This window comes from Psammomys obesus, unplaced genomic scaffold (genome assembly GCF_907164565.1).
Source record: "Psammomys obesus unplaced genomic scaffold, mPsaObe1.curated_primary_1811, whole genome shotgun sequence".
Classification (NCBI taxonomy): domain Eukaryota; kingdom Metazoa; phylum Chordata; class Mammalia; order Rodentia; family Muridae; genus Psammomys; species Psammomys obesus.
In genome coordinates, this window is record NW_026586383.1 from 10,380,587 (window position 1) to 10,408,577 (window position 27,991).

General features: G+C 57.4%; 1 protein-coding gene across 4 annotated transcripts; it reads left to right on the forward strand.

Moving 5' to 3' along the window:
* On the forward strand, positions 1-27,979 carry Vipr1 (vasoactive intestinal peptide receptor 1). Of its 4 annotated transcripts, none has more exons than XM_055601639.1 (13): positions 1-148; positions 9,313-9,418; positions 13,379-13,483; positions 15,383-15,489; positions 16,156-16,259; positions 16,568-16,700; positions 19,811-19,964; positions 20,395-20,455; positions 20,696-20,762; positions 21,090-21,181; positions 23,514-23,643; positions 23,808-23,849; positions 24,342-27,979. In XM_055601639.1, exons 1-13 carry the CDS (start codon positions 71-73, stop codon positions 24,531-24,533), a joined length of 1,371 nt encoding a protein of 456 aa, XP_055457614.1. In that variant the 5' UTR covers positions 1-70; the 3' UTR covers positions 24,534-27,979. The 4 variants fall into 4 exon arrangements, with proteins under 4 accessions (XP_055457614.1, XP_055457613.1, XP_055457615.1 ...); XM_055601638.1 differs by having other exon boundaries at positions 2-148; positions 16,153-16,259; XM_055601640.1 differs by lacking the exon at positions 1-148 and adding an exon at positions 1,945-2,172 and having other exon boundaries at positions 16,153-16,259.
* Positions 27,980-27,991: the final 12 nt, after the last annotated feature.

Here is a 27,991-nt window from a genome sequence, read left to right on the forward strand (position 1 = left end):
TCTCCCGCGCAGCGCCAGCCACAGACCCCGGAGCCGCTCGTGGGCGCCCGCCGCGGGCTCAGGGCGGACCATGCGCCCTCCGAGCCCCCCGCCTGCCCGCTGGCTCTGCGTGCTGGCAGGTGCCCTCGCCTGCGCCCTCGGACCCGGGGTGAGTGTGCGCCCCTCCACCCCGATCCTGGGGATGGGGGAACTGCGGGGGCGGCGGATCCGAGCCCGTCTGGCCATCGGGGGGCAGCAGGAGCGCGGTTCTGATCTTCTCTCTTCGCCTGGGACCGGATCTGGCCCGGAGGCGTGGGAGCTCGGCGGCGCTGGGTTTCCACTCAGCGCAGCCTAGAGCGCTCCCCGTGAGGCGATCCCAGGCAGCGGTGGAGAGGTTGGGGGCGAGAGGGAGCCCCAGACGTGCCTTGCAAGAAGTGCTTGTAGGGGTGCGTGGGAGAGGAGAGCTGTGGGTGTAGGGTCGGGCGAGATGGAGGGTGCGCAGTGCGGGGTGGGAAGGAGGTGTGAGGGGCTGGGAGCGTCTCTGAGAACTGGTGCGATGAAGCCAGCACAGCGGCAGACTCAGCGTGGTGCCTGAGGCCTGGGAAGCGGTCCTTGGGATCCGATGGACCGAGCCAGCCCTTGCCCTGCCTCCTCTAGCTGTAGGATGATGGTGGGCAGAGAGGTCAGGGTTGTCTCGAGGACAGACAGGCGGGTGCTAGGAAAAGCAGGGCTCTTCCCTTGCCTCCGTCCTCTGCTTCCTCCCACACCGACCTTTGTGTGTGTGTGCGCGCGCGCGTGTGTGCATGGTGGCAGGATCACCGGGGCCGTGGGGCAGTCGCTGGGTCACCTCCTCTGAATTTAAGGAAGGCCGTAAGACTCAAGAGTCCTCCTAAACCCGTTTTGCAGAAGGGCAGAATGAGGCCACGGGAGCCACAGCTGCCCTTGCCAGCCTTACTGGGGCAGAGGTGCTCTTCGCCCTCCCTTGCTCAGGCCTGTGCAGCTATTGCTTCGAGACCTGCTTGTCCTGAGTGGAGTCTGGCCTGGAGCCAGCAGGCTGCCTGGAGGGGCGGGGGCAGTGTGGCGGCCAGTGGGTTCTATGCCATGGTTGGCTCCACCAGGGCAGGAATCGACCCTGAATCTGTTTCCACCTAGCTGCCCCGGGAAGACTCATGCCCTGGACAAGGCATAGCCCTCTGAGGACTGGCAAGTGTTGCCTGCTTCCTCCCGTTAACAGTCCCGCCACACTCTCTGGCGCTCGCTGCCAGTCTTCAGGCCATACCAGCAAGACCCCGGCTTTCCCACCTCTACGTGTCCCAGCTATACTTGGATTCATTTTGAATGAGCCAGGGGTCTCTGGGCCGCTGGAGGTCTCTGACCCCAGGTGCCCTCCATCTAGACGCAGCTTGAGCCCAGCCCCTCCAACACCTGCTTTTCCCTCTTCCCAAGTCTTATTCACTCAGTGCCAACTCTAACTCCTCCTCCACGGAGCCTTCCTTGGTTATGTCTTCCACTCCGGCCCCATCTTCATTCCTGAGCTGTTCACCCTCTCGGTGGAGTTAGCCTCACTGTCCTCTTGGCCCAGTGCAGGGCTTGGCCCACAAAGCAGGGGGAGGGCACTTAGCCTGGGCTGGAAGAGGGATCTCCTGCTGTTCTGCCCCTCCGTCCTCACTTGGTCCCTCCTGGAATGGGCACTCAGTGTTCCTGCCCCAGCCGGACTTGGGGGGACACGTTATCAGAGTCATAAAATGGCAGCTGCAGAGTTCATGTTGAAGGCACAGAGCCTTATCATGCTGTTTATGGGGCCCTGCCTCAGCCGAGGAAGGAAAATCTTTGAACGGGGAAGCCAAAAGAAAAGAAAGAAAACCTCCAGTGTCCCAAAGGAGGAAGTAAAGTGTGTCCCAAGGCCTCCCATAGCTCCTGCCCCCTGGCAGCAGACAGGTGCCCAGTGCCCGGCTACTGGCGACACTCAGACTACAGACAGGTCGAGGTCCTACCTTGCAAGGGTCTCCACTGGAGGAGCAAGTGGGCTCAGATGGCTGTGAGGCACAGCCTCTCAGAGCTGAGGGACAGGGCTGCTGCGACAGATAGACAGGAAAAGAAAACCCATGGAAGAAGCAATGCCCTAGAGTTTGGCTACACTGGCCGACCTGAACCTGCAAACTCTGAGCACAGTCTTTGCTCGCCTGGCTTCAGGTAAGGAGAGCCCCAGTCACCAGCTTTTATGAGAGCCTGTGTGGTGGAGGGCAAAGCTGGCCCCGCTGAGCGTGCCCCGGGCGGCTGGAGGCCACACCTCAGCAGAGGAGTCCTTTCTGGCCACTACTGCCAGCCTTTCCCTGGGTTGCCAATTACCACCCAGGAAACATGGCAGCTACTGGGACAGACCACTCTCTGGAATAGAGAGAGCCTCAGCTAGGCCTGCCCAGGACTTACGTGGGAGCCACAGTTCAAGACAAGAGCCTTGGACCCTGCTCCACCCCACAGTCACAGCTTTAATCTCCACAGAAGGACCTGGTTTCCTCATCTCTGAAGGGACAAAAGAACCCTCGGCCCAGTGTGAAGGGGAATTAGGGAGACAGGGCAGGGCTGGAGCCAGCCCCACTTTCTGGCTGGGGCCTGATCTCTGAGCCAGGCAGCGCTAGGCGTCCAGACAGGCCCTGCGTGGACTCTGAAGGAAGGGAAGAAATGAAGGGGTTCTGTGCCCATGGGGCAGGTCGTCCTGCTTTTTGGTTATCAGCTGGGGCAAGCAAGGTCCGTGAATGGGGTAGGATGGCCTGTCTGAGGAGAGGGGCAGGGGTGGGTCAGACAGCTCACAGTAAGGGAAGCCTTGATGCAGCCAGCATGGTCACAGTACCTGCGTTAGGCCCCTACCCTCCGCTTGGCCCCTTGACTTAGGGGTGAGGGTTGGATGCTGGGGGCTAAAGTGAGCCTGGCCGTTTTCTCAGCCTCCCAGACTCTGTCCTCTGAGTCGGGCTCCCGACATAGAAAGGTTGCCGTGGTACAAAGCAGAGATGCAATGCGTAGAAATTCTCTCCTGCTTCCCAGAACTGCTTCTGAAGAAGAGCTCAACTTCTCCACCTGAATAGGGTTTTCTCTTCTTTTAACTGTAAAATGTTTCAAACATAAGCAAGTAGAGAGAACATTATGATAGCTGTGAGTGGTGGTGGCTCTGCCTGGAATCTGGCCCTTACGAGGCTGAGGTCGGCGGACTGAGTTCAAGGCTGCCGGGCTCCACAGCGATGGGTAATAAAATATGTCATGTGATATATAATCGAACAAGTAACGAACCGCACAATGGGGACTGGAGAGATGGCTCAGTGGCTAGGTGCACCCCCCTGCTCTTGGAGAAGACCTATACTGGTGCGCTCACTCACAACCACACGTAACTCCAGTTCCAGGGCATCTAACACCCCCCGGTGCCCTGCTGCAGGCGCCTGCAGGCATACTATGCACACACATGCATTAAGAAACACACACATGCACATACGAAATTCAAAACTATTTGTGAAAGGATGGTATAATGAACATACAGTTATTTCCTGGGTTTGACGTTGGGTAACTTTAATGTTTAATGTTTACATCACTTGTTTATTTTGGCTAAAGCATATTCAAGTCAACTAGAAGGATGTTGCCGCTTAACCCATCGGTTCAAAACGCATCTCTAAAATCAAGACCCATTTCCTGTAAATGTGATACTCTGCTCACACCTCTCGCCTCCCTCACCCCAACATTGAAGCTTTCTCCAAGCCCAGGCCAAACAGTGGCATTCTCAGAGGCCGGCCTGCTGCAGTGACTCTTCCACCTGACAGGGGTGGGGTCGGATGGCCCGCCAGCGGGCATTGGGGTGAGAGTGAGCATGCCTCGCAGCGGGCCCCAGGCAGGCCTCCGGCAGGACCAGCCTTCTGTGCATTCCCTCTCCTGTGGCTTCAGACTCTCAGATCCGCATCTCTCAGGAAGTGCCTCCTCCTAGCTCCCTTCAGAACAAGTTCTTCCTGCATAACAGGTCATTGGAGGAGGGGAAGAGTCTGCAGGCTGGCATCCATAAGTCAGAGAGCTGCAGCCTCGGGCTCCCTGGGAGGCCGGTGTGCAGTCTTTGGGTGGTGGCAATGCTCGCAGCATCCACACACCTGGTCCTCTCCCTAGGGGTCCCAGGACAGCGGGGCATCACATCGAACATGTCCCGGCAAGTTCGCTCAGATGGCACAGGCTGTGCTGAGAGTCCGGCAATTATGAGAGCTCTAGAAAGCTCATGCTGTCTGTCTGTCTGTCTGTCTCTGTGTGTATGTGTGTGCGTGTATGTGTGTGTGGTGGTGGTAGTGGTATTAAACAGAGCTGAGCATGGTGACACACCTGTAATCTTAGCACTGAGGAGGCTGAGGCAGGTACAGAACCAGCCCCTGTGAAAAAGGAACAAATGAGACTCTGTGTGTGTGTGTGTGTGAGAGAGAGAGAGAGAGAGAGAGTTTAAAATGAGCTGGGCATGGTGATGCACACTTATAATCTCAGCACTCAGGAGGCTGAGGCAGGAGGATTGCCAGGACGGTTTCCAGTCTGGGCAATTGTAAGTGGCCACATACACTCACAGAAAAGCTTGTGTTGGGGCACAGGTTCTGTTTTCTTGGGCAAATGCTTAGGCTGGCTAGCCAGATGTGCAAACCAGATGTGCTGAGGGTGCAAACTCAGGTCCTCGCCCTTCAACAGCAAGTGCTTCACAGACAAGCATCTCTCCAGCTCCCCGGGGAGGTTTTAACCCCCAAGTGCAACTCTGTGCCCTGGTTTTCCTCATGTAGCGCATGCACATTCACACCAGCTCTCGTTCTACATTTTTCACTGAGAGCAGCTGTCCTCAAGAGGAGCCGTGATTCACAAAATGTAGATTAGGAGGGAAGGGAGGCCCATGTTCTTGGGAAAGATGCACGAAAATCCAAGGAAGGGAAAAGAACCCAGACTTTCTGTGGATGGAGGGACTAGACGGCTCACGACCTCTCTATGACCAGCTACAGCTGCCTCTTGTCAGCTCAGACTGTCCAGGCATCCGAACGGCACAACCACAGGGACATAGGGCCCAGGCCAGGGCTGTGGTCATAACTGCTGCCCACTTACGGCGTTCCCTGATGCGAGGCTGGCGTCCTCGGCATGTGAGATGCTTGTGCCACTGGGAACAGGCGTATTTGGGGGCACGGGTGGCCTCTGAGGGGAGTATGAGGTAGAGCGAGTCAGGAAAAGCATGAACTTAGCGCATTGCCGCCCTTGGCTGTGCGGATGTGCTTGTAAATCATCCCAGTCGCCCGCCCAAGCAGTGGCCATCAGTGTGACCCAGAACCTGTGGCCCTCACAAGGCTCTGCCACCTCATGACTGAAGCTTCCTTGGGGCCGTGGCTGTGCCATGCTCTGTCCCAGTGTTTGAAAAATTTTCTTTAGCTAGAAAAAGTGCATATCTGAAGTGGCAGTTCAGCAAATTGCTCTGGTGTGTGTGTTGGTGTGGCAATCACACAGGTAAACTTATTACGCCTTCCTGCCTTGCTGCCAGGCTTTCCCATACCCTCACCGATAAAATCAGGTCTTCCTTTGCTCTTGTACAGAGCGTCTTCTCTCCCTGGGTCACCCGCTTCCCTCTCTGCCTGTCATGTGATCTCGGGTTCTGGGAGGGGCTGCACTTGCACGAATTGTCTGTAGGGCTAGTGCAATAGGGAAGCCATCAAGTGCACGGGAGTGTGCCACCAGCTCCTGCCAGTTCCCTGTCTCCTCTGATGGGCCCAAGTTCCAAAGCAGGTCACAACGGCATATGTCATTTATAGTGATTCCTAGTACTTAGGATCTGCAGGCAGCAAGCTTTTCCTGACTCAGCCCCCCTCATATTCCCTTCAGAGGCTGCCTGCCCCACAAAAGACTCTTGTTACCATGTATCCAACCCCTATAATGTGACAGGTCTTTGCTAAGTATGTGTCCCCTACCCTCATCCTTCTGGATCACACCTTTGAGAGGCCCCCGTAGCCTAGGAGTCAACGCCCATTCTTCAAAACCAGTATTCGAGGCCCTTCCCAAGTCTGACCTGGCCTCGCTTCCACAGCTCCTCACGAGATGTCCCTGGAACTCTTCATAGTATCTACACAAGGCTTCCTCCAACGTGGTGGGACACCATGTCTCCCTGTCTGTGTGTAGACTGGCATGCTGACTCCACCCCAATTGTCTAAATCTTTCCTATTCTGTATAAACTCTCTGTGTGACCCACCCTGATGCCCACTGTCCACCTAGATCCCACCCTGGAGCTCATCCAGTGATCCACAAGCTTGGCTGTATTTGGCCAGGGAATTTTCCAATGTCCACTGTGTGTCTGAAGTCCAGAAGGATAATGAGGATGTTTAGAAAAAGGAAACAAATGGGAGAGGAAGTTGAAGGTCTGCCTGAATTCCTCAGTGATAAGGGCCAGAGGGAGCTGCCCTGCTCTGTCCTCCCAAGGGCTGTGGTTGACCAGATGGCCAAAGGCAAGTGTTTGGCAAAGGATTGAGTCTGCACAGACTAGGGTCAGAGACTTGGGTCCTATCTGGGGATGTGACTTACTGAGTGGCCTCGGGTCCCTCTCTGGGTCCCTGTTTCTTCTCCATCCCTCCAGACATGAGTATTTCACCTCACTAAATTTTGGCAAAACCGTTTAGCTCTGGGTACCATACTCTCCTTGATTCCCAGCTGCTTAGGGTTCTAGACTAACCTGGAGACTCTGGATGCATGCTCCATTCCTCTCCCTAAGCAAAGCCATGCCCTGGGGTACTGTTCCTGGAGGGACAGTGGCCTACTGGCAACCAGAATTCTATGAGAGTAACAAGCCGAAGGGATCGAGGACTCGGTGCCCCGCAACGATTCAAAACAAATGTCTGGGGAGAACGAAGGAAGGCTGCTGGAAACCTGCAGACCTTGCAGGCACAAGTACTTGAGTTGGAGCCCTGGAACCCAGACAAGAAATAAAGGAAGAAATCGGGAGATTAAAGGAAGGAACAGAGGAGCCCAAAACTGAGTGGCTGTCTGGAACGTGAAATGCAGTTTGGGGGCAGAGAGAAGTAGACCCCTGGGGTTTGCAAGCCAGCCATCCCAGTCTGTTTGGCACATTCTAAGCCAATGAGAGCCCCTGCCTCAAAAAAATAAGGTGGGTAGTACCTGAGGAACAGTACCTGAGGTTAGACTCTGACCTCTATGTGCACATTCACACATTTGCACCCATACACACACATACACACTCTCTCTCTCTCCATGTATATATGGCTAAAGGCCAGAGGGAGCCCTAGCGCTGTCCTCCCAAGTATATATGGAATACCACCTGGCAATCTGTATGGTCAATTCTCTGGTCTGAGAGGAACCCAAAAGTGAGGGACAGCCATTGTTCTGTCCTCAGACCACAAGAATGGACTCGCTGGGTGCCTGGGATAGGAAGGTTAACTCGCTTAAGCCATAAACAAGGCCTTGGCTCCTGTTGTGGGAAGATCTTGTTTCAGACGGGCCTGCCTTCGCTGTCAAGCAGCTCTGGGTTTTCTCAGTCTCCATCCTGCTGCCCCTCGGTGGCCTTCATCATCGTGTTCTTTTTGTCAACAAGATTACCACAGAAACCCAGCCTCTGGTCCTCTGAGGTTTTTCCAGTCCAGTGGGGAGAATTAAACCTCCTAGCTTAATCCGAAGTCCCAGGAGTGTGAGCTCCTGCCTCAGACGAGTCTGGTTCGGGCCGGCCGCCAGGCACCGAGGCTGGGAATGCCGACTGCCTTAAGTCTCCGTCATAACCAAAGCCCCTGCAGAAGGTTCGCCAGGAGCAGTGGGGGAGAAGGCTCTTGCTTGTGGGAGCAGTGTGCGCACAGAAAGAGCAGGTATCCACATGGCCGGTCCTGCTTTCATGCCACAGCATGAGTGACGGAGTGAAAGCGTGAGGAAGGTGCTGAGAGTCTGGGATGAGCCCACAGCCCGAAGGCATCCAGCGGGTGGGAGCCTGGTGCCTGAGAGGATGGAAAGAAGGAAAAACGGTGAGGGACACGGTTCCCAGCACCCTGACTTCCTCTTTCAGAGGGCTAGCCAGCTCAGACCCCTGAGCCACACACCTCCGCCAGCATGACCTGAGGCAAAGCATGCTGTCCCCAAGGGGACACATGGGCACGGGGTCTCTTTGGAGCCGCCTTGTGTTTCTTTCAGCAGTTCTGCAGAGTGATGCCCTGTGACAGCCCCTGCCCTGTCCGAGTGCCAGGCTGAAAAGGAAGTAGTAGCCCGAGTCTGGAATCCCGCTGGCTGCGTACCTGTGTTCACTGTGTGGCTGCCAGACCCAGACAAGTCAAGTCTGGGCAGCAGGGACACATGAGGGAGGAGGTCTTCCCGTGGACCTGGGCTAGGACAACCACAGTGCTAGGTGGACCACTGGTGACCTGGGAAATGACAAGAGAGCCACTGTGGTGGAAGGGACAAGCCTCCGCTTAGACCTCGATCTTGGTGGTGGAGAGTGCCCTGCCGCCTGGGTGCAGGCCGGCCACCAGTGCTGGCTCACTTAGACCATTGGTTGAGTTCATGTTCTTTGATGCGGCTGGCCAGGAGGTCCCCTCAGAGGGAGGAAATGCAGGGAGCCCCCGAGCCATGCCTTGTCCACCCTGATCTTGGGCTCTGGCAGACTCGGGCCAGGGAGGAGGTGAGGAGACATGGAGGTCTGGCAGGAAGGGATTACTACACCATCACCACGAGCAAGAATGAACAGAGGCTCTGCCTTTGAAGGACGTGTGGCCGGGCTCCTCTGTTCTGCCTGGCTTGTCCCCAGGAACCGGAGGCTGATACCCAACATCCTGTAACGGGGCCCTGCTAGCATGGCCCCACCCACGTAGGGAGACTGAGGCAGGCCAGGGTGGCAGAGCCTAGTGATTGATTGGCTTAAGACTCTAGGGAAAGGCTCTTTGCCTCCCAGGGTCAGAATCCTTACAGCAAGAGCATTGCTTGGGATCCAAGAGGCCTGAGAGGGTCCTCAAGGCAGAAGCAGGATCAGTGAGACCATTTGGGGCACACACGTGAGGATCAGGCTGCTGTCGAGGGCTGAGTAGGGGTACAGTCTGGGGTTGAGATGCTGCCCATTCTGGAACTTTTGTGAGGTACGGACTGGAGCTGGGCTAAGGGCTTATCTGGGCCTAAGATGAGTTATAGACTGAGCTTGGGGTGGCAGTTCAGAATGAGGCTAGGGTGAAGACCCTGGCCAGAGTAGACATCCGTGTGGAAGTCAGACCCCCAGGCTGAGAGCTGGTTCAAGCTCGGCCGACCCAGCTCTGGGCCCTGCTCCTCAAGTCTGTGGATGGGCCTAACGTCTTCTGTCTGCTTTGTCCTCAGGGTGTCTGGGCGACCAGCCCCCATCACCAGTGTGAGTACATGCAGATGATTGACAGGCAGCGCCTGCAGTGCCTGGAAGAGGCCCAGCCGGAAAATGAAACCGCAGGTGAGCTGGCGGAAACAGGGGAGTCCCAAGTCCCCTCAGGTCACCAGCCCGGCCTTCCAGAAGAGCCAGTCACATGAGGCTCAGGGGCAGAGGTCACACTGCTGAGCTCTGGGTAAGGGCTGCAGGACCTCCATGCTTCCCTGACCCCACCCAGGTCTGGGAGTTCCCAGCCCTTCTGTGTGAACAAGGTGGTAGACCAAGACTCCGAAAGCACAGAGGCGGCTGTGCTCCTTAGGGTCCGGACCCAACTGTTGGCCCACCCAAGGAGGGGGGCATAGGATGCTCAGGAGCCGGTCCATGATGAGGCCTCTCGCTCGCCCACTTGGGGGCACTCCAAATCAACTTCCTTGGCCCCTGACTTACCTAGAGCTCAGATGAGACCGGCTGGCCAGACCCTGCCGCAGGCCATCAAGACAGACGACGGCTCTGCTTGGTGTGGTTGTTCAGGGTTGAGCAAATTTGCAGGGGTGGGCAAGTCCAGGGGAGCAATGGGGCTGAGAGAGTGGGACGCCCAGGCTCCCCGTGCTGGGAGAGAGCTGGTGCGGCAGAGGTGGAAAGGCAGCTGGGCCTCCATCTGGGTCTTCTCCCTCGGCTGGGCTCACGGGTACAGAATGGAGCACCTGTGCAGGGAGCACCTGTCAGCCTCACAGGCCCTGGCTCCTGACCCCACTCTGAAGCTGCTGCACAACCTTTGGTGGTCCTTCCTGAAGACGGGTGCACAGGCCTGCTGTGCTCACGAGTGTATGTGGGCCTGGCAGGGGCCACGCTCTGCGGCAGTGTGGCCCCTGACACCTGTAGACCGAGGCCTGGGTGGCTGGCTGACTAGACCTGCCTGTGTGCCCCGCTCTGCACTGCCAGGCTGCAGACTGGCCTCGGAAGGCCTCACCATAGTGGGGGAGCCAGAGGAGCTTGGACGCCAGACCCTGGGTCCCAGAGGGGGCCTGGCCACCGTCCTGGTCCCAGTGAGGTCACTGTTGGCACGGGGTGCTTGTGGGATGCCAGCGCCCAGTCCGCCAGGCAGGCATCTGGAAGAGGGCAGGTGTAAGTGTGCAAACTAGGGTCTGCCCTGGCTGCTGCTGACGCTCCGTACACACTCACATCGCTGCAAGAGGGCATGCCTGGCCCATGTCTGACTCTGCCTTCCCTGCGCCTGTCTCTGTACGGCAGAGGCCTGTATCTGTGTAAACCTGTATGTGACATGTGTGTGCGGTCCCTGAGTGTCTGTGTGAGTGCTTGGGTGTGTGGTCAGACTGTGTGTTGTGTCTCTCTGTGTCTGCTCCCTCAGTGGCCTTCCTGTGGCCACACACGTATGTTTGCATGTGTGTCCGGAGTCAGTATGTCTGAGAATACGTGTGAGTGTGCATTGTGATATCTAGGAAATTGTATAAAATCAACCCACTGGGGCCTTCGTTCGTGCCGGCTTCTCCATCCCTCATGTCAGCCTCTTAGGTTTTGCTGCTGGGCTCTCAGCCCTGAATGGACACACGAGGAAACCGCGCATACACACACAGCCATTTCTAGAACTGAACCAGCCTTCCTCATGACTGTCGTTACTCCATGACTTCCCAGCCCAGCTGCCCAGCAAGCCAGGCCTGAGGTGCTTGGCAGCACACACCTCTCCTCCTCTGTTCCCTGACTTGCTGGCTGACCAAGGCCCAGGCCCAGTGCACCGCTCGGCCTACTGTGCTGCACTTCTCTGAGGCCCAATGCGGCCTCCGCTCCGCACCGGGCAGAGCCCAGTCCCTTCTATTCTGCCCCACCTCTGCTGAAGCTGAGTCCAGGCCCTGGCACACGAGCGCACGCGCGTGCGTACACGTACACGCCCCCATGCACGCACACACATACACACACACCTCTTCAGCTCAGGCTGGCAGCTCTGGAAGCTTGAGGCCTGGCGGAGACCCAGACACAATAGCTGGCCTGCAGAACAGGGCGTGCCCAATACTGTCATTCAGGGTACATAAAGTCCAGCGGCAGCCAGATTCCCAGAGAAATGCTTCTGAGCCCCGAAAGCCCGGAGGAATGTGTGACTGGGCGAGAGGCGGGCCACACCTCGTCCGGCCACCTTGCCTCGTTTCCTCATCTGTGAAATGGACTGGTTACATAAGCTGAGACAGTGTTGAGACATCCCAGAGCTAGGGCTCACGGTGTTAACTGAGCCAGGCAGGGGCTCAGGGGCAGACCTGCCTGGCCTCAGGGGCTCCTCGAGACAGACTGAAGGACTCCTTAAAGCTGTGGCTCATGGGAAGAGGGACCATGGCCTTCTGGACTTCGTCAGCCGTGGCTACAGGTGCCACCTGGCTGCTGTGGCTGCAGGAGGGCCTTCCCCGCTGCCCCACCCCTCCTCAGCTGCCACAGGACCACGGCACTGAGAGCCTGAGGCTCCTCCCCCTCCCCTTCCCAGGCCCCCTTCTTGAGAACTTGTGAACCTTCGGACCTGGGCTGGTCTGGGCTTGGCCCAGCTGGCATCGACTTTGCCTCTGGGGTGGGGTTTCCTGAGCAGGTCTGTGGGGCTGGGATTGGCAGCACTTCGAAGAGACCGACTCACTCAAGAGAGGAGTTGAGGGGAGTCCTCTTATCACAGGGCATCCAGGTTCGTAGAGACCCCGGAGACGCCCCTTGGCAGCCTCAGCAGCCAGACTCCCAGCAGGAACAAGTCTTCGCTCACCGGGCCTGCACTGCTTTGCAGCTCCGTGACAGGCTAGCTGCCGCTGTGCTGCGCTGCCTTTCTGTGAGAAAACAGGATTCACAAGGCGCACTCCATGTTTTCCAACAGTGGTGGTCTCTAACAGGGCCCCTGGGTGGATCTTGCTCTCTTTGAATGTGGATTATTAGCCTTGTTTGTGCGGGAAGGCAGGCTTGAACTGTGGGGCTGAATGACTTGATACTGCTGCGGTAATTTGGTAAGGTAAGATTCTGAAATCCTAATGCCTGTTTTCTTACAAACCCTAAAAACGAAGGCCACTTATTGTACTGCTAGAAATACACATGAGGCTCTATAAAAGAAAAAAACAGGCAGGGGAGCAGTTTATAATCCAATCCGTGCGCATGTGCAGGCGTGACGGCAGTAAAAGAGGAGACAGCCGAAGGCCGGGCCCGCAAACACGAGCTCCGGGAATGAGAGGGCCGTAAGCGTAGGTTGAAGCGTGCAGCCGTGCTCACTGACTCACCACCACAGGCAAGCGCTGCAGAAGGTGACACGACCTTCCGCAACTTTGACCAACTCTCATTAAAGTCCAGGACGAAATGAAATACGGGCTTTGCTCCCTCTTTTCGGTGACTGCTTTGCCGGAATGCTTCATAGAGTCAGGTCCTTTGCTCTGAGGACTTGGATGCCATAGCCTTGGCTCTTGTCATTCAAAAAGACCGACACCTTTGTAAGTGCCCAGGGGCTGAGCCAGAATGAAAGACAGTTTGCCCCTGGGCAGAACCAGCTGGGCTACCTGCCTGGTACCTACCTGTGTCTTGTCTCTCAAGTGTGGCAGTCTGAGGGCACAAGTCCTGGGTTTCATCCCCAGCACTGTATAAACTGAGCATAGTGGCGCATACTTGTGATCCAACGACACTCAAGAGGTAGAGACAGGAAGACCAGACAGACGCTCAAGGTCTCCTTCGGGGCCAGCCTGAGCTATACAAGACCCTGTCTAAAAGAGATAGGTAGGTAGGTAGGTAGGTGATGGATGGATGGATGGATGGATAGATGGATAGATAGATGGATGTGTGGGTAGGTAGATGGATGGATGGATGGACAGACGGACAGACAGATATACAAATGATGCCATGTTGGGAAGTTCTATCCCTTACGTAGAGAGGACCTTCTTTCCTTCCCCTCAGCACAGGACCAGTGCAGCCTGGGAAGGCACAGTCTCCACTCTGACAGGAGGCATCTGAGGAAAGGAGAAGGGAGGGGCGGTCGCCATGTTCATTTGGTGACACATGTCCTGTGCCTTCATCCCACAGGCTGTGGCACGATGTGGGACAACCTCACCTGCTGGCCGGCGACTCCTCGGGGCCAGGTGGTGGTCCTGGGCTGCCCCCTCATCTTTCAGCTCTTCTCTGGTCACGGTAAGAGGCCTGTGCAGAAGGCCAGAGGATGGACTGTGTGCTGTGAACGGGGCCAGCCAGGGGGCTGGGACCAGGAGAGCTCTCCCAGGGGCTAGAGAAACCTGGAGGCGCCGAGGCCAGGAATGGCACTGGGCCCTGAGAGGGCTTGACTGGGCCCTGAGAGGGCGAGAGGGGTTGATTAGCTCTTCACAGGGAGATAAGCATGTGGGAAGGGCTCACTAAATGTTTGTTCAGCAATTGATAACTGATTGACTGGCAGGTCTGAGTTACGGCTCCTACGCTCCTGTGCCTTGGTTGTGACTGTCTGCCATGGCCTGGAACCGCCGACCTCTGGGGCCCAGCACACAGCCTTGCTGTCACACCTTGTGTCTGTTTGATCAGACATTCCATGGAAGACAGAAAGGGAAAGGGGGCTCCCTTAGGACCTTGACACCACATTCAGTCAGTAGCTGGGGCCCCTTCCATTACTGAGCTCTATGTTGCACAGACAGTGGGGAGGGACTTTGGGAAAGGCCTCCTGCCCTCTGGAGTCCCAGCGCGAGCTGAGACACCTCTAAGAGGAAATAAACAAGTGTGTAGTGGAGGACAGAGGTTCTGGGAGGGGGAGGGGGAGCTGGTGGTGCTCTCCCAGAGGAGGACCTGAGGGGATGCAGCAGCTGGCTGGGCACAATCATCCTCACCCCGGGGTGCACCTGAATACCAAGAGCTGCCCGCCCCCGTACCCGCCGGGTGGCCTGGCACTTGCTCGGATGCTTAGTGGGGCCTGCTCTGAACTGACGGAGAGAAGGGTGAGACGGCAGCTCACTAGCTGGACATCCAGGAGAGTGTGCAGGGAAGGGTGTAAGCAGTTGGCCTTCAGTCCCAGGAGGGGCATTTGCAAGAGTGGGCACGGCTGACGCCAACCCATGCCTTGTTCTCATGGAAGGTAAACCCACAAGTACAGAAGAGCTTGTGCTTTGGCTGGATAAACACCTGCTCGGGGGTAGGGGGGAGAGCTCCGGGTGAAGGTCGGGCTGTGCACGCGTGAGGACTGGAGCTCGGGTCCTCAGCACCCTGGCCAATACAGACACACATGCGTCTGCACTCCCAGCATTCCCAAGTCAGAGGCTAGTTAAAGGCAGAGCCCACAGATGCAGAAGGGACATCTGGTGGGTGGAGAAGTCAGTAAGGGCCCCAGTCGCCAGGCCACTGGGGTACAGAACCCAGATGCAACGCCTGGAGGTACCTCCGAGGCACGTGGTACAGATAGATGGACGGACCAGTGGGTGGATGGACAGGTGACAGGATGGAAGTTCCGGCAGGCCAGGCCACGCAGTGGGAGCTGAGCTGAGCTGCAGCCCCAGGGACAGCGGGGCATTCTCTGTCCCTGGACGCACACACTGGGTGTTCAGGTGACAGGTGGGGGCCACCCACAGTTAGGTGTCCTGCTCTTTATGCGGCTCAGGTGAAGGGTCTTCACACCCTGCCTTGGTCTGGTGTGTCTGACACGTTCTGGCTCTCCTGATACGGGTTGCTAGTGTGCTCTGGTGAGTGTGGCTGTGCACATGGCGCCGCCTGTGCCTTCGGGTTGGCGCTGGACAGGTGGTGACTATGTAGACAAACCAGAGTCTTTCTGCCCTGGTTTGTGCTGAGAAAAGGAACCTAATTCTGCTCTATACAATGGAGTCCCAACAACGCCAGCTCTTCGTCTGTCCCCAGGACGACGGGCCCGGCAGCCCGGCAGGATCCTCTCCTCTCCTCACGGGAACCCAAGGGGCTGTTTGGGGAGCTGGAGCCTGGCAGCACCACGGCAGTAGGGAGCGAGAGCAGGCTCTGTGGTGCTTCCTGGCTCGAGCCTCCGAGAGAGAGAGAGAGAGAGAGAGAGAGAGAGCCTCCTCTCCCTCTGTTGCCTGATTCCAGGCCATAACGTCAGCCGGAGCTGTACCGGAGAGGGCTGGTCAGACCTGGAGCCGGGGCCCTACTACACCGCCTGCGGCCTGGATGACAGGCTGTTCGGTGTGGATGAGGTGAGGGCGGCTTGCGCTTTTGTACGCTCTGGGGTCTGCCCTCCGCGAGTTCGAATCTCCCAAGGCCCATCCCCTGACTCCCCCAAAAGGATGTACACAAGACTTAATGAGGATCGCACTCATGGAGGGGGTGTCCTCTGAGTGCCAAAACTGACCCCCCCCCAAGCTGGTTCGCCTCTGTATGTCAGTAATTCCAGCACTTGAGAAGCTGAGGAAGAAAGAGCACAAGTGTGAGGCTAGCCTGGGCTAACCCCCAAGCTGGTTTGCCTGTCTACATCTATAATGCCAGCACATGGGAAGCTGGGGCAAGGGGACATCAAGTTTGAGGCCAGCCTGGGTTATACAGGGAGACTCTCAAAATTCTGTTTTAAAGATGTGAATGAGTGGTAGACAAGCAGAGCTGTGAGGTCCCCCCTTCCCCATGCTGGGAGCTGCCTTGCACAGCAGAAAGAAGACTCCATTTACCCCGTCACCCTCTGGCATGGTGCCCATGTGTCCATGAAAACCGGGCCTTAGGCACCACCCAGCTGCTCTTGGGAGCCGTGGGCACATCTTCCTGCTGTGTGTGGGGGGTGCAGGCAGAGCAATAGCCCCTCCTCATCAACAGCCCCCAGCTGAGTACCCCGCCCACTCCCACCCAACATCCTCGCCTGCCTCCTGCAGCAGGAACAGACCGAGTTCTACAGCGCTGTGAAGACCGGCTACACCATTGGCTATGGCGTGTCCCTCGCCAGCCTCCTGGTTGCCATGACCATCTTGAGCCTGTTCAGGTGAGGCCCAGCCCCAGGTAGCCACGTCCCTGTCCCTGCCCCTGCCAGACCATCCATGCCAACCCCGATAGTGGGTGGCCGAGATGAGGCCTTTAGAGCGTCTTGTCCCCTTCCCTGTGTTGGGCACAGAGATAGAGTCTGCCAGAACAGTCTGGATGCACAGGAGGCCAGGGCTGGGTATGTGTCACCTCGGAGGCAGGGCCTGTGCCCTGGAGCACCCCCCACCTTGCCTGAACCATGGCACCATGCCAGCCAGGGGGTGGGGTCCAAGGCCCCTTCTGCATCCCAAATGTGCCTGCCCCTTGCAGGAAGCTGCACTGTACCCGAAACTACATCCACATGCATCTCTTCATGTCCTTCATCCTGAGGGCCACTGCCGTCTTCATCAAGGACATCACCCTCTTCAACAACAGGGAGGTGGACGACTGCTCAGAGGCCTCGGTGAGAACCCCTCACCCCACTCCACAGTTTCCGCATGCCTAGGTGCCTCACTTTCCTCCTCTTCCCCCTCCTCCTCTTCTGTCTCTCTCCTCCTTCCCTCTCTCTGTCCTTTCTCTCTCCCTCTGTCTGTATCTCTCTGTCTCTCTCCTTCTCTCATTGTCTCTCTGTCTGTCTGTCTCTGTCCTTTGTTTCTGTGTGTCTCTGTCTCTTTCCCTCCCTCACCTTGTCTCTCTGTCTGTCTCTGTCCTTTGTTTCTCTCTGTGTGTGTCTCTGTCTGTCTCTCTCTTTGAGTCTCTGCCCTCCTCTCCTCACTAACAGAACGACATGCACTGGTCGAATCCCACTTTCGCTTGGTGCAGCTGCAGGTGTGGGCCTTCTGAGAGTTCATATATCTGTGTCTGTTAGGAGGGTTCCTCACAGTCAGTGTCCAGAGCCCCCATCTGGCTTCATCGCTGATTTCTGATCACTGCCTCAATTTCTCCATCTGTACACATCCTCCCCACATTAATCCCAGCTTGCTGCTCTCCACAGCTAGGAGTCTGTTCCCACACACTCCTGTCCATCCCCCTGTGCTGACTGTCTCCTCAACCCTGTCCCAGGCTTTGCTGGACTCAGGAGGCTCAAGGGACCTCTGAGGAATTCATTGCCAGGCACTGCAGAGTCTGTCTGTTTTCCTTATTTTTTTTTTTTTTCATTGCTTTGACAAAATATCTGACAAACAGAGGTGTTCGTTTGGCTTGTGGTGTGAGGTGCGGTCCAGCCGGGTGGGGAAAGCATGGAGACAGGAGTGTCAGGTGGCAGGTCAGATGCGTTTGCAGTCAGGAAGCAGAGATGAACTTGGGGGCTCAGCTCACTTCCTCCTTTTGCTCAGTCCGGGCCCTCAGCTCCTGATGCTCCTCAATCACTGAACCTAAAACCTCCCTCTCAGTCATGTCCAAGTGTGTCTCCTGGGTGTCCTAGCTCCTGTCTAGTTGGCAATATTAACCATCGTGGTCTCCAAGGAGCTGAGAGGACCTCATCCTTGGGCAGAGCTTGAAGCAGCCAGGACTCCCACGCTGTGCTTTTGGGCGAGGCCAGGAAGGCACCATGCTGCCTCTAGACCAGCAGTGCCTGCTTCCCAGAATGGCAAGGTCTCGAGTAGGAAGAAAAGACCAGAGTGACTCCACAAGCTGGGGCCAAGAGAGGACCAGAGAGAGGCCTGCTGCCTCCAGAGCACTTATAAAGCTGGACAGGGTGGGCGGAGCGGCGAGAGTGTGGCCCAGAAAGGACTTTCCCGTCACAGGGAGGAGGGGGAAGGCTGCTCCGTGAGGATGCCTCGCAGCCAAGGCCTGAGAGGAAAGGGAGGCAGCCCAGCTCGTGTGTTTAGAGTGGATGAAAATAAGCGGTGCCCTTGGGAGGGGAGCTTGCAGCTGGAGAGTGTTTATGCCAGGAGACAGAGGCCCAGGCTATGCCCACCAGGGCACCGGAGCCCCTCAATCACTGGCTCATGGCTCCCCTGTTGTCCTCACCTGCATGCAACACTCTTCCCCAGTTCCTATAGACCCCAGAAGGAAGATCCGCCCCCCCGTTCTGCTTCCCCTCCTCTCTTAGTTCTCTGCTGCTGTGGTAAATGCCATGGCCAACAGCAAGTTGAGGAGGACCGGGTTCATCACATCCCTCAGTGCATCTTTCGGGGAAGCCAGGGAAGGATCCTGGAGGCAGGCCCTGAAGCAGAGGCCACGGTAAAGTGCTGCTGCTGGCTTGTTTCTTGTGGCTTGGCCCAGCCTGTCCTCTTATAGGGCTCGGGACCGCAGGCCTAGGGATGGCCCTGCCCACAGTGAACTGGGCCCTCCTGCATCCATCATCAACACCCCTCAGCCTTAGCAGGCCACCTGGTGGGGGCACTCTATCAGCTAAGGTTCCCTATTCTGAACAGACACCAGTGTCTGTGAACCTGACAGAAAACTACCCTCCTCTCAGCGTCCTCACACCATTTCTGGGCCCCTCTGAAGCCTCACCTCACACTTTATGGTCAGGAAGCTCTTGTCAAAAATTCACCCCCAAGCTCCTCGCCCCTGCCAGTCCTCCCTGGAGGACGGGGAGTGGGGAGCAATTGGCTGTCTGTGGAGAGGGTAAAAGAGGTGTGGGGGCCTCTGGGAGGGGTAGAGAACAGAATGGAGAAAGGAAAGAAGGCAGGGCTGTAAGAGCTGGCAGGCGAGTGAGAGGCAGGGCTGCTTCCTGGGCTGCCTCAAAGGTGCGAGGACAAGATGAATGGCAAAGCCAGTGCCATACGGGAGATGTGGTCAACAAATGGGGAGCCAGCTGGCTGAGCGGGGGGACAGCCGAGGTGAGTGGGTGGAGAGACAGTTAGTCGATGGGTGGGTTGATGGACGAGCAGATAGACAGCTGATGAACGGGTGCCTGGATGGCTGAGTTGTCGTGAGTGGGGAGGTCAGTAAGGAGCAGTGGCCAGGCATGGTGGCTCACACCCGTAATCCCAGGATTCGGAAGGCCGGGGTATAGCTATGAGCTGGGTGGCAGACAGGACTACGTAGGGAGTTCTAGACCAGCCTGGTTGCAGTGAGGGTGACTGAAAAGCCACTCAGGCATACATCACGTGCACACACATAGACAAGGGCCTGGTGGACGGATAGGTAGGCAGGTGGATAGACAGACAGGAAGTATGTCTATACCTTTGCAAACCTCTTAACATTGTGACATCATGTTACCAACGAGCTTCTTGCTGGAGAACCTCAAAATCCAGTTACCAAAAATATGACAAAAAAAAAAAAAACTTAACATTTTAAACACGCTTACCATTTTGTGTTGGACTGTATCCATGGCTATTCTCAGCCTCGTGCAGCCAGCCCCGGGCTGAGGATCGGACATGCCCAGAGACACTGGGATCCATAGCCAGAAGACATGCAGAAGACACACTGACAGATGGGCAATTTGAATTACCCCATGATGGAAAGTCAAGAGCAGGGATTGCCACTATATTTATCTCAAGAGCCTGGTTGGGAGCTGACAACCATGAAGTTGGCCAGGCCACAGCTGTGTCCATCCCTCCAAACAAAGGCTTCGTAACCAGGGACCTGCCATCCTCCAACCTCCCTCTGCTCCTCCCGCAGGTAGGCTGCAAGGCAGCTGTGGTTTTCTTCCAGTACTGCGTCATGGCCAACTTCTTCTGGCTGCTGGTGGAGGGCCTCTACCTACACACCCTGCTGGCCGTGTCCTTCTTCTCTGAGAGGAAGTACTTCTGTGGATACATTCTCACCGGCTGGGGTACGGCACCCGGGAGGAGGCGAGGCTGGGTAGGCTCCCCGGGAGGTGGGAGGGTGCAATCCTGGCTTAGGAGGTCCTCAGTGGAGAGTGATGTGCTCCGCACACGTGACCCCGGGGCAGACCTACCTCTCAGCCTCCTACAGCTGCTCCACGGTGTGGGCGGAGGCTGAACAGAAACATCCATTTCCCCTTTATGATCTTGAGGCAAGCTACAGGGGGTTCAAACTAGAAAAGCAAACTCAACTGTCTAGGCGGTCCCAGACCCTCAGGCCTCCAGCTCCCTCCTGGAGTCTTTACAGGGTGAACTGCATTTGTGACTGTAGGGGCAGCCCTAAGCCTGTACCCTGCTTTCTCCCTCCCTCTCTCTGGCTCCTCCTCCCAACCCTGCCCCCCCACTTCCTTCTCTTCCTTTCTTCTCTGGCCCTAACAGGAGTGCCCATTGTGTTCATCATGATCTGGACCATCGTCAGGGTCCATTTTGAAGACTTCGGGTGAGCTGTTGTCCCAACCCCTCCCTCTGGTTGCTGTCACTTGGCGGCAGAATCCCCGGCTTTGCTGCTGCTGCCGCCCAGGTTTGGCAGGTAGACACCACAGCACCAAGCCCAAAGCGAGAGGCTGGAGGGGGACATGGGAAGGGGCAGAGCCAGGGCTTGGGGGCAGAGCCAGGATACCGGGAAGATGGCCGGCTCTCAGGCTGAGGACTCTCACCCGAATCCCCGCGCTCTGTCCAGGTGCTGGGACACCATCCACTCCTCCCTGTGGTGGATCATAAAGGGCCCCATCCTCGCCTCCATCCTGGTAAGCCCTCCTCCCCCATCCTCACCTCCTTCCTGGTAAGCCCTCCCCTCGCCATGGAGCTCAGGGTAGGCAGCCAGCCTCAGAGCACGTAGGAAGTGTTTAGGTCAGAAAGGAGCCTGAGGTCTCCATCACTCACCCATCTGCCAGCTGTCCCTCTAGAGCAGGCAAGTTGGAGGCAGGTCCTCGGGGATGCAAAGGGGAGTTCCCAGATGATTTGCCCCCAAGGGAGCAGGTACCAAGAGAGACTGTAGGGGCTGGCAGAGCACCGGGGAAGCCCACCCCAGCTCCCCTCTCTAAGTGACCAACATTGGGGTTCCTCTTCAACAGGTGAACTTCATCCTGTTTATCTGCATCGTCCGGATCCTGGTTCAGAAGCTGCGGCCACCTGACATCGGGAAGAAGGACAGTAGCCCATACTCGTAAGTGTGGCCCAGCCGCACCCCGCTCCAGCCTTCCACCTGGCCCTCGGAGCACCCCTTACAAACTGCACTCACCCCTCTGGACTTCCCCACAGCCAGACATTACCCTCACCCATGGCCAGGCTCGAATCCCCTGCCCATCAGCAAGTCTTCAGCACCCACATCTGCTATCCCCACACTCAGCCTCCTTCAAGTTCAAGCCTGCTGCCACAGGGAGCTTGAGGGGCGTGCAGGACCTGTGCCTTCTCCGCCCTGTGCTCAGTCCCTGGCCTGTACCTAGTAAAGAAGGGGATACAGTAGACAGCCAGCACGTGACGCTCCGGGGAGCCCCCAGTCCACATCGCAGCAACCACAGTACTCCTCAGTGATAACAGCCACGCTTGCAGAGTTCATGACAGGCACAGGCCAAGAGGTCACACTCAGGGACCCTTGGAAAATGCTCCCCACTCTGCACAAAGGACAGCTGTACACTCCCTCTCCCTCCAAGGTTTGGGGTGCGCCGCTGTGGGCAGGAAGGACTGTTAGCTCATGGTTCAAGGGTACAATCCATCATGGCAGAGACACAGCTGCGGAAGTGGGAGGCAGCAAGCTGTACTGCTGCCACAGTCTTGAGGCTGAGAGATGGACACTGGCGCTCGGCTCGCTTTCCCCTTTATACTCCGAGTGGGACCCCAGCTGTAGGATGGTGTCACCAGTAGTCAGGGTGCGTCTCCTGCCTCTACCCCATCCAGAAATCCCATTTCGAACATGCCTGGAGGTTTGTCTCCGTGATGCTAAGACCTGTCAGGTTGATAATTGATATCAATCACCGAAAGACCTCAGTTCATTGCTTAGGAGAGGAGCTGTCTCCTTGTGCTAGGCCCTGGGGAGACCAGCAAGCTCTGTGAAAATCAGAGTTTACAGGCAAGTGAGCCCAAGACATGAGCAGGGCACCTACACAAAAGCCCATAGGACCTTCACACTCATGGTGGCAATGGAGAATGGACCCACCATACAGACCAGGGAGGCCTGGCGGTCCTACCAGGCCATTCAGTCCTGGAATCCAGGGTGTTCTTAAACTGGCCTCTGTCAGGGGAATCTCAGCTGTGGATGGAAGACTCCCCGCCAGAGTCACGAGCTGCCGGATCTGGGAATCTGTTCTGGAACCCTGTGACTGTCAGGACTGAGGCCGATGCTCCCTCCCAACGCTAGCATGACAGCATTCTATCCCCGGCAGGCTGCGCGGGCCAAACGTCCCTCTCCTTTCCAGAAGGGGATGCGTGGGGCTTGCTCGCTGCCGAGAGACAGCACTCCTGAGCCACACACGAGGTGTTCTTCACCTCAGCGGCCCGGTTTCCCAAGTCCAGCTGCAGTGGGCTAGGATCTGGGGGACAGAACCGAGACTGGCCACGGCCAGGTCTGTGTGGGTGAGATGAAGGAACAGCTGTCGGAGACAGAAGGGAACTGGAGCTGCTGATCCCCAGGGGGCTGCCAGTTCCCACTCTTCACTTTAAAGAAAGCCTCCATCTGTCAGCCTCCAAGTGTGGGATGGTTCATGGCCAGAGAGGTGTGGCTGGGAGCCAGGCCCAAGAGGAAGGGGAAGGGCTGGGGTGCCTCAGCATAGAGCTTGGGGTAGGACCTCAGGACGGAGGCAGGAGAGGCAGGGCAAACGCGTGCCCAGGGAATCAGGAAACCATGGCCATCCCTACCTGGACCAGCTATGAGGTCAGTAGCGCATACACAGTGGAAGGACACAGGAGTGCTTGCAGGGAATGCTGGCCCTGCTGGCAGCAGGGAGAAAGCTGGTCCTTTGGAGCAGGGCACTGTGCTGCTGTGGCGAGGCAGGGGAGGTATACAAGCTCAGGGTAAGTAGCGACTCCCAGAGACAGGGCCACAGGGGGAGAGCAGGAGCCATGCGTCTGTCTGTCTGCATAAAGCCGGGTGCTCACCGACCTCCTAGGGCACAGGTGGTGAGCCCTGCAGTTCTCATTCCCAAAAGGAGCAAAGCTCTTCCGAGGAGACAGCATCTGTGGCTGTGTTGGGTGTACGTCAGCCCGCTCTTCCAGCTGGGGAAACAGACTAGGAGGAGCTGTCCGGGAAGTCTTGCCCTACATAACCTACCATCCTCAGTGGCCTTCCTCCAGAGGGGAGGGTGGGGGGAGTTTAATTCTCTCTTGTGCTCCCACAGGCCAGGAGGTAGGGGACAGGAGCGCAAGGACACTGACAGCAATTGGGCATGGCACAGAGCGGCCACTGTTCATCTCAGAGGGTCGGGTGTTGTGGGCATCTTGTGTGCCCGCACACACCTACACATGTGGATGTGCGCACCCACGCCCTGCCTCTCCCTCCCCAGGAGGCTGGCCAAGTCCACGCTCCTGCTGATCCCGCTGTTTGGAGTTCACTATGTCATGTTTGCCTTCTTCCCTGACAACTTCAAGGCTGAGGTGAAAATGGTCTTCGAACTTGTCGTGGGGTCTTTCCAGGTATGAGCACGGGCTTTGGGAATTCACCTGGGGTTGCCGGGGCCAGGATGGGGGGGGGGGTCCAGTTTTGTCATTGTCAAGAGTTCTGGATAAGCGCCTGCTCTGTGGGGAGCCAGGTGCAGCACCAGCGTTCCCTTTGCCTCACCTCTCCCCTTCCTCCTCAGGGTTTTGTGGTGGCCGTCCTCTACTGTTTCCTCAATGGCGAGGTGAGCGCTTCCCAGATCTGGGCGCCATGTTCAGGGCCTACAGACCTGGATGGGATCCTTGAGAGCCAGCGCAGTCTAAAGCTTGCCTCTCTCAAGCATGGTTCTCAGACCGCAGCACCCCAGTTGCCTAGAATCCCATTCTAAACTGCGGGCTCCAGAGCACATCACAGGTGGAGAACACTTCCGGCTTAGTGGTGCTGCCAGAACTGGGGGTGAGACATCGAAGGAAGTGCTTGCGGCCATGAGAACGCCCTCAAGTGGGCGTCTGGATGGATGGGGTGCACTCCGCAGGCAGCACCACTCGGCTTCCCTATACTGCATTCTGTGACCTTGTGCGTCCCTGTTGCCCTCTCTCCAAGATCCTGAGGCGACTTGCTGGCTCCCAAGCCTCCCAAGATAACACCAGGGCCTCAGTGTAGCTAGGGACCGGCTGGGGCTAGCTCAACAAAGCTGCGCTGCAGCACGGCGCCTGAGCGCTCTTCCCGCCCCTAGGTGCAGGCCGAGCTGCGGCGGAAGTGGCGGCGGTGGCACCTGCACGGCGTCCTGGGCTGGCGCTCCAAATCCCAGCACCCGTGGGGAGGCAGCAACGGCGCCACGTGCAGCACCCAGGTCTCCATGCTGACCCGCGTCAGCCCCAGCGCGCGCCGCTCCTCCAGCTTCCAAGCCGAGGTCTCCCTGGTCTGACCGCCAGAGGCCGCCAGGCCTCTCCGCAGCCTCCACGCTGCCCGGGAGCGGAGGTTGCAGCGGCGCGGCTGGCTCCAGCCTCGGGCCGACGCTCTCCTTCGCGGCCAGGACTGGGTCCACGTTCCCGGGAGCAAGGAGGCCTGACCCTGGAGGATGCCGGGAGGAACCAGCATCACACCCGCCTCCGTAGGCTGCTCTGCCAATCGTGCGCACCAAATCTGCTTACACCTCCTGAAAAGCAGCCGTCTGTCCTTAAAGCTTTGGAACCCTGAGGGCGGAAAGGTTCCGCCCTGATCGTGCCTAGAATTCTGATGTGGCCCTCACAGCGCTCTGGGTTAAGCGTTGCCAGCGAGGCTCCTCTCTGAGGACGCAGCCCCTTCCCTAGTGCCCTGCTTTTATCTGGCAGCCGCTCCGGGTGGGTGAGTTCTCTACCTCAGGCAGACATGGTTGCCACCTGGAGTTTCCGTTTGTGGGTCCCAGCTGGGGTCCTCCCTCAGGATGGAATGGCCCCGGTGTGTCCTCCGACCTGGTTGCTCAGGGAAGGGAAAAGACAGCCCCAGCCAGCGATCACGCAGCGGCTTGTCCATCACGTAGGACCAGTCACGCCAGCCTTACACACAACCAAAGCAATACGGAGCGGCCCGCCCTGGCGCACATCTCCAGGCCAGCTACTGCAGCAAGGGCCCGAGACTAAGCACACAGGCCCCTTGATGCTGAGGCCTCCCTGACAGCACTGGTAGTGAAACCGAGTCTGGGAGAGAGCAGGTCTCTTTTCCTGTTGCTCGTGCAAACATGAAGACTACCTTTTGGCATACTGTGATCTGCGAGTTCTCCTGGGGTTGTATTACACAGATGTTACTGCCCTTGCTCCCCACTTCCTGTGCCTCCCGGGAGAGTGGCTGAGTGGCTGCTGACAGAAAAGCCTGCGGGTCAAGGTTAGGCCTCCCTCCACCCTGGGCCTCTAACCCAAGCTGGTATCAGCAGGCCCCCTCAGAGCCGCACCCGGCTTTGTGACAGTAAATCCTGGCTCTACCGCCCTGGCTTAGTTCTCCTGCTCCCTCTAAGCAGCTGTGTGACCTCTGCTCCAGTGAGAGGGGCCACTGAAGCTACCACCCTCCTGGCTTTGGACAGGAACCCCACGTTTCCATGTGAGGACTTACCCCAAGAGCCTTTGATTCACACCCTGAGTGTGAAGAGGTTGTAACAGGTTCCACTGTGACCCTCTCCCCCCTACACCCAGCTGGAAGGAGACAGACTCTGCCTCATACCAAATCAAAACAGCCAGCGGAGCTGTCGGAAGCAGCAAAGGTTCAGTCATTCCTGGAGACACAGCAAAGGGAATGTGACAACCGGGTCTCGTTGCCTGGGGGCCAACCGACATGCTAGTGAGTGCAAACCCCCAGCACGAACAGTGGAGAGAGAGGCTGTGTGCCGAGTGGAAAGGTTTGCACGGCCGAGGGGCAGGCGGGTGGCACTGGCCGGTCGAGGGACAGCCCGAGAGAGTGTGTGCAGACACACCTGTAAACGTCGGGTTGTCTTGCTGGTGAAGCCACATGTAGATGCCAGGCTGTTGTAAAGAAGCCAGGATGAGCTAGCAGAGGCTCAGATCTGTCGTCAGGGCCCCTTCAAAGGCTGCCCCCTCAGTACTGTGCCAGGACAGATCAGAAATAGCTTCCGAGGCCAGAAGGGCCCTGTGCCTGAATGAACAGGCCTGGGATTCCCCCAGCAGTGGTGTGTTGTGGCATCAGGGTAAGGCACAGAGCCCTGGGTGGGCACCAGTGTCCAGCCAGGAGGACAGAGAGTGAGTAAAAGCCAAAGTGCGTCCGAGAGGGGAAGGGCAGAGGTGGGCACTGCCCAGAGAAGGCAGTGAGTAGCTCAGCGGGGCACGTTCTGTGATGAAGAGGCTGGCAGCCTTGGGTGAGGGGCTGAGAAGACACGCTGGCAGCCTGGGTTAGTGACAGGCGTGGGGTGCTAGGCCTCCTCATCCCAGCCTGCTTTTCCTCTCCCAACACCAGGCCCTCCAGTCCTGCCAGGCACCTGTCAGGCCAGGCCAATTCATCTCTATCGCCATCTGGTGGGCGCTTTAAAGACTTTACCAACTTGGGCGGCCCTAGCTTATGGCTGTCAGGTAGCTCTCACAGCGGGAGGCAACAGACTCAGAAGGCAGGCTTCCGAGTGTGAGAGAAAGGGTGTGGTGAGGATCACCCCTACGGCCAGCCCCACACCTCACCCTCAGTCAAACCTACCGGACCTGTGTGAGTCAGGCCTGATGGAACCCAGACTCCGGTCGGTGCTCCTTAGAATGGAACCCTTCCCACACCCTCCAAGGCAGCGTCCAGCTAACTGAGGGGTTATGGAGAGGAAGCTGCACCATGTGAGCTCGGAGGCTCTGTCAGCTCCGTGGAAAGGCTTGCTTGCAGGTGGTCCTCCCGCTCTGCAGCACTGCCTGTTCCAGGAGGCGGGCCGCTTGCTAGCAGAACAGCACTCAGGCATTTGAGGGCCAGGAGGGTGCTGGGGTGCCAGGGACACCAGAGTCCGGCTGGTAGACATTGGGGCTCTTGCCAGTAGACATAAAGAGAAGGTTTATCAGATGAGGTCGAGAGATGGTGAGAGGTTGATGCGGAGGAGGACCCAGGGTGGATGTCTGCAAAGGGAGCCAGGCCATCAACAGGAAAGGGAGGGGTCAGTTGGTGAGACAATGGCCTGGTTTGGGGCACGCAGAAGGGCAGAAGGGAATGGGAGAGGTATATGGAAAAAAGACCCTGTAAGGCTGTTGGAAATAGGACCTTAAAGGGACAGAAGGTGGGAAGAGCAAGGCAGCCCCTTTGGAAGGAACGGTGAGTGTAAGGCAAGTCTCCAGGCGTCCCATGGGTGTGCTGGGCATTAGGGTAAGGAATGTGACTCAACCCCTCCATCCGAGTTGCTGGTCGTCGGTCTGTTGGTCAGTCTGTTTTAATGAGCAGTGGCTGGGTTTCCCTCCCCCCATGTGGGAACAGGAAGGACTCTTATCTCTGGGGGAAGGGGAAGGGGTGGAGCCACAGCTGGCAGTCATTAGATGTCCTGCTCCAGCCAGGGATGGCCAAGATATTATTAGCCCCAGATCCCCTGAAGTCACAGCGTCCCAGGAAAGGGACGAGTAACCTCGGCAGGCAGGCCAGCAGATGGGTCAGGAGGCCATCATGGTAATGCCCCGTCCTCTGCGGGAGACAGATGAGGCCACCAAAAGCCAGAGAGGGGAGTCATTGTAGAGGCTGGAGCTGAACCCAGCTCTCCAAATCCCATAGTCGTGCCTCAGCTATGCTACACAAAGTCAAGGATGAGCATTCGTGTGCCCTCCCTGGAGACCATTTAGCAGTCCTGATTCTGTCTTGATACATTGTTTATCCTGTATTTTTGCATTTATTTTGATATTTTAAAATACTGCATTAAAATATTATTTACCTTGACTCTTGAGCTGC